We start from the raw sequence: 10,000 nt of genomic DNA, 5'->3' as shown, positions 1-10,000 counted from the left end.
GGGAGGGCAGAGAGACCAGGAGGGAGGGTAGAGAGACCAGGAGGGAGGGCAGAGAGACCAGGAGGGAGGGCAGAGAGACCAGGAGGGAGGGCAGAGAGACCAGGAGGGAGGGCAGAGAGACCAGGAGGGAGGGCAGAGAGACCAGGAGGGAGGGTAGAGAGACCAGGAGGGAGGGCAGAGAGAAGGAAGAGAGACGAGGAGTGGAGTGAGGGAGGGTAGAGAGATGATGAGGGAGAGAAGTAGCAGAGTCATTTATTTGATTTATTTAACCAGGTTAGTCTCGTTGAAATAAAACATTTTTAGGAGAGGCCTGGACCAAGACAGAAGCAACATCAGTTTCAGACATGACATCAACCAGACAAAACTTACATCAATACAACAAGCAGCATGTCAGTAACAAACATGTATACAACACAAATATCTAGATTGTAGTCCAATATTTTTAAATGTTCTGCAACGGAAAACAAGTTTCTTATTGGACACGTTAAGATAATACCTCCCAGTTTCACTCTGTTACAGACCTGAGAGGACCCGTCTATCAGAATGTTCCAGGTGGTACCTACCCGTCTATCAGAATGTTCCAGGTGGTACCTACCCGTCTATCAGAATGTTCCAGGTGGTACCTACCCGTCTATCAGAATGTTCCAGGTGGTACCTACCCGTCTATCAGAATGTTCTAGGTGGTACCTACCCGTCTATCAGAATGTTCTAGGTGGTACCTACCCGTCTATCAGAATGTTCCAGGTGGTACCTACCCGTCTATCAGAATGTTCTAGATGGTACCTACCCGTCTATCAGAATGTTCCAGGTGGTACCTACCCGTCTATCAGAATGTTCCAGGTGGTACCTACCCGTCTATCAGAATGTTCTAGATGGTACCTACCCGTCTATCAGAATGTTCTAGATGGTACCTACCCGTCTATCAGAATGTTCTAGGTGGTACCTACCCGTCTATCAGAATGTTCTAGATGGTACCTACCCGTCTATCAGAATGTTCTAGGTGGTACCTACCCGTCTATCAGAATGTTCCAGGTGGTACCTACCCGTCTATCAGAATGTTCCAGGTGGTACCTACCCGTCTATCAGAATGTTCCAGGTGGTACCTACCCGTCTATCAGAATGTTCCAGGTGGTACCTACCCGTCTATCAGAATGTTCCAGGTGGTACCTACCCGTCTATCAGAATGTTCCAGGTGGTACCTACCCGTCTATCAGAATGTTCTAGATGGTACCTACCCGTCTATCAGAATGTTCTAGGTGGTACCTACCCGTCTATCAGAATGTTCTAGATGGTACCTACCCGTCTATCAGAATGTTCTAGGTGGTACCTACCCGTCTATCAGAATGTTCTAGGTGGTACCTACCCGTCTATCAGAATGTTCCAGGTGGTACCTACCCGTCTATCAGAATGTTCCAGGTGGTACCTACCCGTCTATCAGAATGTTCCAGGTGGTACCTACCCGTCTATCAGAATGGTCCAGGTGGTACCTACCCGTCTATCAGAATGTTCCAGGTGGTACCTACCCGTCTATCAAAATGGTCCAGGTGGTACCTACCCGTCTATCAGAATGTTCCAGGTGGTACCTACCCGTCTATCAAAATGGTCCAGGTGGTACCTACCCGTCTATCAAAATGGTCCAGGTGGTACCTACCCGTCTATCAAAATGGTCCAGGTGGTACCTACCCGTCTATCAGAATGGTCCAGGTGGTACCTACCCGTCTATCAGAATGGTCCAGGTGGTACCTACCTGTCTATCAGAATGGTCCAGGTGGTACCTACCCGTCTATCAAAATGGTCCAGGTGGTACCTACCTGTCTATCAGAATGGTCCAGGTGGTACCTACCCGTCTATCAGAATGGTCCAGGTGGTACCTACCCGTCTATCAAAATGGTCCAGGTGGTACCTACCCGTCTATCAGAATGGTCCAGGTGGTACCTACCTGTCTATCAGAATGGTCCAGGTGGTACCTACCCGTCTATCAAAATGGTCCAGGTGGTACCTACCCGTCTATCAAAATGGTCCAGGTGGTACCTACCCGTCTATCAGAATGGTCCAGGTGGTACCTACCCGTCTATCAGAATGGTCCAGGTGGTACCTACCCGTCTATCAAAATGGTCCAGGTGGTACCTACCTGTCTATCAGAATGGTCCAGGTGGTACCTACCCGTCTATCAAAATGGTCCAGGTGGTACCTACCCGTCTATCAAAATGGTCCAGGTGGTACCTACCTGTCTATCAGAATGGTCCAGGTGGTACCTACCCGTCTATCAGAATGTTCCAGGTGGTACCTACCCGTCTATCAAAATGGTCCAGGTGGTACCTACCTGTCTATCAGAATGTTCCAGGTGGTACCTACCCGTCTATCAAAATGGTCCAGGTGGTACCTACCTGTCTATCAGAATGGTCCAGGTGGTACCTACCCGTCTATCAGAATGGTCCAGGTGGTACCTACCTGTCTATCAGAATGTTCCAGGTGGTACCTACCCGTCTATCAAAATGGTCCAGGTGGTACCTACCTGTCTATCAGAATGTTCCAGGTGGTACCTACCCGTCTATCAAAATGGTCCAGGTGGTACCTACCTGTCTATCAGAATGTTCCAGGTGGTACCTACCCGTCTATCAGAATGGTCCAGGTGGTACCTACCTGTCTATCAGAATGGTCTGCAGGCAGGTGTTGATCAGATTGGCCACCAGGGTACAGTTGTCTCTGCGGACCGTCTCGATACCCTTGCAGTCCATCTTGTCGTGAGTGTCGGCGCTGGAGGAGAAGTAGAGACCTGCGTAGCGCTTCTTGTTGATCAACAGGTAGGGGTAGTACACCTGGAGAGAGGAGAGAGAGAGAGTGGAGAGAGGGAGAGAGAGGGAGAGCGATAGAGGCATATAAATGGAGTTTAACTAGTCTATATTTGACCGTGGAAGGAGCTCATAGTAGCATCGAGTCAAGTCCAATAGGGAGAGAAGAAGAGGAGAATATGGATGTTAGTTATTTGACCATCCAAGAGAGGATGAACATAGCTTTATTCCAGACTAAACAAAATACAAAGTAGTACAAGCTAGCTTGCTCTAGCACTTGACCTGGGTGATGTTCATTAGAGAACACTGTCGATGCAACATACATTTTTTATTTTTTTCCTAATTGGACAACTCCAGGTAGTACACATATAATTACATATTATAATTTAGTATTTTAATAAGATCTCTGTGGTAGTACCTTCTGGTTTCATCATCCCCCCCCCAGGGGTTAGGGTTTTCAAACAATAGAGTTTCACTCCGTTTTAAAACGTTTCCTACCAACTGAACATGACCCAGGGCTATTAGCAACAGCGGTTTAAATGGTGAACTGGTACCTTCTCAAACTCCAGTTTGATGGGAGGGGTGAAGTGGGAGGAGACCCACTCTGCCGCCTCCCTCCCAACCTCCATGGCCCTGCTCACAGTGTCCACGCCCAGTTTGACCATGACGGAGTCTGTGTCCCCGTAGATGACCTGACACACACAGGCAGACAGATAATCAAGGAGAGTTGTGAAAGTAGAAGAACTAAAAGGAGAAGAAGAAAGGGATGAAGGTCCCAAAAGAAAGGATGATGTAATTTTTATTTTATTTAACCTTTATTTAACTAGGCAAGTCAGTTAAGAACAAATTCTTATTTTCAATGACGGCCTAGGAACAGTGGGTTAACTGCCTTGTTCAGGGGCAGAACGACAGATTTGTACCTTGTCAGCTCAGGGATTCGAACTTGCAACCTTTCGGTTACTAGTCCAACGCTCTAACCACTAGGCTACCCTACTGTCCTCGCTCTCCTCTCTCACCTTGGCATCAGCTTGGTAACCGTTGGCGATGGTGTACTTGGATTCCACAAGCTGTTTGGTCTGCTCAATCATCTGTCTGCCAAACCCAGTAACACTCTGGAAACACAGGGAGAGGTTAGGAACACTGGCGACAGTCTGGAAACACAGGGAGAGGTTAGGAACACTGGTGACAGTCTGGAAACACAGGGAGAGGTTAGGAACACTGGTGACAGTCTGGAAACACAGGGAGAGGTTAGGAACACTGGTGACAGTCTGGAAACACAGGGAGAGGTTAGGAACACTGGTGACAGTCTGGAAACACAGGGAGAGGTTAGGAACACTGGTGACAGTCTGGAAACACAGGGAGAGGTTAGGAACACTGGTGACAGTCTGGAAACACAGGGAGAGGTTAGGAACACTGGCGACAGTCTGGAAACACAGGGAGAGGTTAGGAACACTGGTGACAGTCTGGAAACACAGGGAGAGGTTAGGAACACTGGTGACAGTCTGGAAACACAGGGAGAGGTTAGGAACACTGGTGACAGTCTGGAAACACAGGGAGAGGTTAGGAACACTGGTGACAGTCTGGAAACACAGGGAGAGGTTAGGAACACTGGTGACAGTCTGGAAACACAGGGAGAGGTTAGGAACACTGGTGACAGTCTGGAAACACAGGGAGAGGTTAGGAACACTGGTGACAGTCTGGAAACACAGGGAGAGGTTAGGAACACTGGTGACAGTCTGGAAACACAGGGAGAGGTTAGGAACACTGGTATTTCCAAGACGTCTTAAGACATGTCCAAATACATCAAGACATCTTTATGTTTATGTCTTAAGACGTCTCAAGACATGGTGTTGGCTGGGTATGTAAATACAAACAGGAAATTGTCTGGATGCCTACAGCTCCACTGGCCTGGGGTCCTTGTCCCAGTTTCCACTTTGAGACACTGTGCTTGAGGAAACTGGGCAGGGTGCTCACCTGTGAAATCTCAAGGCAGGGCAGCTTGCCCACCTGAGCCCCTGTAAAACCATAGACGGAGTTGGCGCTGATTTTCAGAGCGAGCTGTCGGCCGTCAAGGACCTGTTTCTTGAAAGGATCCGTTTCGTTTTTCAGCTCCGCTTTGGCCCTGAAGACATCGCAAGGGGGTCAGAAATCATAACAACCACAACAACTTTCATTTGTTAAGCACTGTTCATTCACTGTTTGGGTAAGGTCTGCACGGGCTGACTTGTGTCCAGGATGAATTGGCTCATACACAACTCAGCTTTGGTCATTTGACGGCACAAGAGTTTAATTATCTTTTGTGCGAGTGAAATGGGTTAAGAGCACACTTAAAATGTCAGAAATATACAAGAACCACCTGTCTTCCCCAAGCTATCTTTTGGCCATTATACACTGCTCAAAAAAATAAAGGGAACACTAAAATAACACATCCTAGATCTGAATGAATGAAATAATCTTATTAAATACTTTTATCTTTACATAGTTGAATGTGCTGACAACAAAATCACACAAAAATAATCAATGGAAATCCAATTTATCAACCCATGGAGGTCTGGATTTGGAGTCACACTCAAAATTAAAGTGGAAAACCACACTACAGGCTGATCCAACTTTGATGTAATGTCCTTAAAACAAGTCAAAATGAGGCTCAGTAGTGTGTGTGGCCTCCACGTGCCTGTATGACCTCCCTACAACGCCTGGGCATGCTCCTGATGAGGTGGCGGATGGTCTCCTGAGGGATCTCCTCCCAGACCTGGACTAAAGCATCCGCCAACTCCTGGACAGTCTGTGGTGCAACGTGGCGTTGGTGGATGGAGCGAGACATGATGTCCCAGATGTGCTCAATTGGATTCAGGTCTGGGGAACGGGCGGGCCAGTCCATAGCATCAATGCCTTCCTCTTGCAGGAACTGCTGACACACTCCAGCCACATGAGGTCTAGCATTGTCTTGCATTAGGAGGAACCCAGGGCCAACCGCACCAGCATATGGTCTCACAAGGGGTCTGAGGATCTCATCTCGGTACCTAATGGCAGTCAGGCTACCTCTGGCGAGCACATGGAGGGCTGTGCGGCCCCCCAAAGAAATGCCACCCCACACCATGACTGACCCACCGCCAAACCGGTTATGCTGGAGGATGTTGCAGGCAGCAGAATGTTCTCCACGGCGTCTCCAGACTCTGTCACGTCTGTCACTGTGCTCAGTGTGAACCTGCTTTCATCTGTGAAGAGCACAGGGCGCCAGTGGCGAATTTGCCAATCTTGGTGTTCTCTGGCAAATGCCAAACGTCCTGCACGGTGTTGGGCTGTAAGCACAACCCCCACCTGTGGACGTCGGGCCCTCATACCACCCTCATGGAGTCTGTTTCTGACCGTTTGAGCAGACACATGCACATTTGTGGCCTGCTGGAGGTCATTTTGCAGGGCTCTGGCAGTGCTCCTCCTTGCGCAAAGGCGGAGGTAGCGGTCCTGCTGCTGGGTTGTTGCCCTCCTACGGCCTCCTCCACGTCTTCTGATGTACTGGCCTGTCTCCTGGTAGCGCCTCCATGCTCTGAACACTACGCTGACAGACACAGCAAACCTTCTTGCCACAGCTCGCATTGATGTGCCATCCTGGATGAGCTGCACTACCTGAGCCACTTGTGTGGGTTGTAGACTCCGTCTCATGCTACCACTAGAGTGAAAGCACCGCCAGCATTCAAAAGTGACCAAAACATCAGCCAGGAAGCATAGGAACTGAGAAGTGGTCTGTGGTCACCACCTGCAGAAGCACTCCTTTATTGGGGGTGTCTTGCTAATTGCCTATAATTTCCACCTGTTGTCTATTCCATTTGCACAACAGCATGTGAAATGTATTGTCAATCAGTGTTGCTTCCTAAGTGGACAGTTTGATTTCACAGAAGTGTGATTGACTTGGAGTTACATTGTGTTGTTTAAGTGTTCCCTTTATTTTTTTGAGCAGTGTATATTTATGTAACCTTTATTTAAGCAGGGAGTCCCATAGAGAAACAAGTCTATTTGGCAAGGGAGCCCTGCATCTCAAGACCAGCAAGCAATTACACATTAAGCTGCAAACAGAAACAGTTCAATCAAGACAGGAAACAAAGACGCAAACAAACCAAAAATGATAAAAGGAATAGTCTGCATAAAGACAGCCCTCATATACTCTATAGCAGTGTTACTGATCCTAGATCAGATTTAGAAACCTAGGAGATGTGCATAAACCCTCGTTTCAGCTGACTCTGGGTCAGTGCTTACTTCTTCCTGGCAGAGAGCAGGTCCTCCAGGATATCAGGCAGAAGTCCCTTCCTCACCGAGCTCTTAACAAACAGGTCTCCTGTGGGAGTCTTGATGAAGTCCTCTGGGGTCAGACTAAGGAGACAAAACATCCATGTCAAAACTGGCTGAGTTTTTCACAGCCACCTGTTGCAGAGCCCTGCCGTAGCTAGATTAGAGTTGGAATGAAAACCTACAGGAGGGTAGCTCTCCAGGAACAGGGTTGGAGTTAAAACCTACAGGAGGGTTTCTCTCCAGGAACAGGGTTGGAGTTAAAACCTACTGGACTGTAACTCTCCAGGAACAGGGTTGGAGTTAAAACCTACTGGACTGTATCTCTCCAGGAACAGGGTTGGAGTTAAAACCTACAGGATGGTAGCTCTCCAGGAACAGGGTTGGAGTTAAAACCTACAGGACGGTAGTTCTCCAGGAACAGGGTTGGAGTTAAAACCTACAGGACGGTAGCTCTCCAGGAACAGGGTTGGAGTTAAAACCTACAGGAGGGTTTCTCTCCAGGAACAGGGTTGGAGTTAAAACCTACAGGAGGTTAGCTCTCCAGGAACAGGGTTGGAGAGCCCTGGTTAGTGAAACGACACAACAAGAGTGACTCTCACCCCAGCTTCTCTGCTGAGCCCTTCTGAAGCAGGGTGGTGTAGCAGAGGTTGTGGGCCATCATGATGGAGGGATACAGGGAGGAGAAATCCAGGGTGGCGATGGGAACGCTGTAGTATCTGGAGAACCCAGAGAGAGAGAGATAAGTTCAAGTTGATGTTTTTACCCACATAGCAGTCAGATAGTGAAATACATAAAGGGACCACAATGGAAATAAGTCATTGACTTTACTGTGTTATCGCTGACAGCATGTATGTACTGTGTGGATATTTGTTGAACTGTCAAATAAAAATATATCAACATTAGATTACATTAATATACAAACAAAACATTCAAGCTAAAATCACAAGTTAAAACCATGCCAGAACACACCCTAAAACACAGAGCAGTGTTACCCACCCTGTCTGTCTCAATGACTGTAACTCCAGTAGTCTTCAGAGCAGTGTTACTCACCCTGTCTCTGTCTCAATGACTGTAACTCCAGTAGTCTTCAGAGCAGTGTTACTCACCCTGTCTGTCTCAATGACTGTAACTCCAGTAGTCTTCAGAGCAGTGTTACTCACCCTGTCTGTCTCAATGACTGTAACTCCAGTAGTCTTCAGAGCAGTGTTACTCACCCTGTCTCTGTCTCAATGACTGTAACTCCAGTAGTCTTCAGAGCAGTGTTACTCACCCTGTCTGTCTCAATGACTGTAGCTCCAGTAGTCTTCAGAGCAGTGTTACTCACCCTGTCTGTCTCAATGACTGTAACTCCAGTAGTCTTCAGAGCAGTGTTACTCACCCTGTCTCTGTCTCAATGACTGTAACTCCAGTAGTCTTCAGAGCAGTGTTACCCACCCTGTCTGTCTCAATGACTGTAACTCCAGTAGTCTTCAGAGCAGTGTTACTCACCCTGTCTGTCTCAATGACTGTAACTCCAGTAGTCTTCAGAGCAGTGTTACTCACCCTGTCTGTCTCTCTCAATGACTGTAACTTCAGTAGTCTTCAGAGCAGTGTTACTCACCCTGTCTCAATGACTGTAACTCCAGTAGTCTTCAGAGCAGTGTTACTCACCCTGTCTGTCTCAATGACTGTAACTCCAGTAGTCTTCAGAGCAGTGTTACCCACCCTGTCTGTCTCAATGACTGTAACTCCAGTAGTCTTCAGAGCAGTGTTACTCACCCTGTCTGTCTCAATGACTGTAACTCCAGTAGTCTTCAGAGCAGTGTTACTCACCCTGTCTGTCTCAATGACTGTAACTCCAGTAGTCTTCAGAGCAGTGTTACCCACCCTGTCTCTGTCTCAATGACTGTAACTCCAGTAGTCTTCAGAGCAGTGTTACCCACCCTGTCTGTCTCAATGACTGTAACTCCAGTAGTCTTCAGAGCAGTGTTACTCACCCTGTCTGTCTCAATGACTGTAACTCCAGTAGTCTTCAGAGCAGTGTTACTCACCCTGTCTCTGTCTCAATGACTGTAACTCCAGTAGTCTTCAGAGCAGTGTTACTCACCCTGTCTCTGTCTCAATGACTGTAACTTCAGTAGTCTTCAGAGCAGTGTTACTCACCCTGTCTCAATGACTAACTCCAGTAGTCTTCAGAGCAGTGTTACTCACCCTGTCTGTCTCAATGACTGTAACTCCAGTAGTCTTCAGAGCAGTGTTGCCCACCCTGTCTGTCTCAATGACTGTAACTCCAGTAGTCTTCAGAGCAGTGTTACTCACCCTGTCTGTCTCAATGACTGTAACTCCAGTAGTCTTCAGAGCAGTGTTACTCACCCTGTCTGTCTCAATGACTGTAACTCCAGTAGTCTTCAGAGCAGTGTTACCCACCCTGTCTCTGTCTCAATGACTGTAACTCCAGTAGTCTTCAGAGCAGTGTTACCCACCCTGTCTGTCTCAATGACTGTAACTCCAGTAGTCTTCAGAGCAGTGTTACTCACCCTGTCTGTCTCAATGACTGTAACTCCAGTAGTCTTCAGAGCAGTGTTACTCACCCTGTCTCTGTCTCAATGACTGTAACTCAGTAGTCTTCAGAGCAGTGTTACTCACCCTGTCTCTGTCTCAATGACTGTAACTCCAGTAGTCTTCAGAGCAGTGTTACCCACCCTGTCTGTCTCAATGACTGTAACTCCAGTAGTCTTCAGAGCAGTGTTACTCACCATGTCTGTCTCAATGACTGTAACTCCAGTAGTCTTCAGAGCAGTGTTACTCACCCTGTCTGTCTCAATGACTGTAACTCCAGTAGTCTTCAGAGCAGTGTTACTCACCCTGTCTCTGTCTCAATGACTGTAACTCCAGTAGTCTTCAGAGCAGTGTTACTCACCCTGTCTGTCTCAATGACTGTA

The 10,000-nt window shown here is 47.7% G+C and overlaps 1 protein-coding gene across 1 annotated transcript in view; it reads right to left on the bottom strand.

Moving 5' to 3' along the window:
* LOC106606382 (DNA polymerase delta catalytic subunit) overlaps positions 1-10,000 on the bottom strand; it is a 41,073-nt gene that overhangs the window by 12,050 nt on the left and 19,023 nt on the right. The window contains exons 15-20 of the mRNA XM_045715715.1: positions 7,679-7,795; positions 7,047-7,160; positions 4,767-4,914; positions 3,809-3,904; positions 3,347-3,484; positions 2,644-2,819 (exon numbers count right to left, since the gene is read on the bottom strand). Coding sequence (XP_045571671.1) covers positions 2,644-2,819; positions 3,347-3,484; positions 3,809-3,904; positions 4,767-4,914; positions 7,047-7,160; positions 7,679-7,795 — 789 coding nt within the window. The remainder of the gene's footprint in view (positions 1-2,643; positions 2,820-3,346; positions 3,485-3,808; positions 3,905-4,766; positions 4,915-7,046; positions 7,161-7,678; positions 7,796-10,000) is intronic.

The sequence above is a fragment of the Salmo salar genome, chromosome ssa03 (genome assembly GCF_905237065.1).
Source record: "Salmo salar chromosome ssa03, Ssal_v3.1, whole genome shotgun sequence".
NCBI lineage: Eukaryota > Metazoa > Chordata > Actinopteri > Salmoniformes > Salmonidae > Salmo > Salmo salar.
Note: the sequence above shows the minus strand (reverse complement) of the source record. Positions and strands in the feature narration are given on the sequence as shown.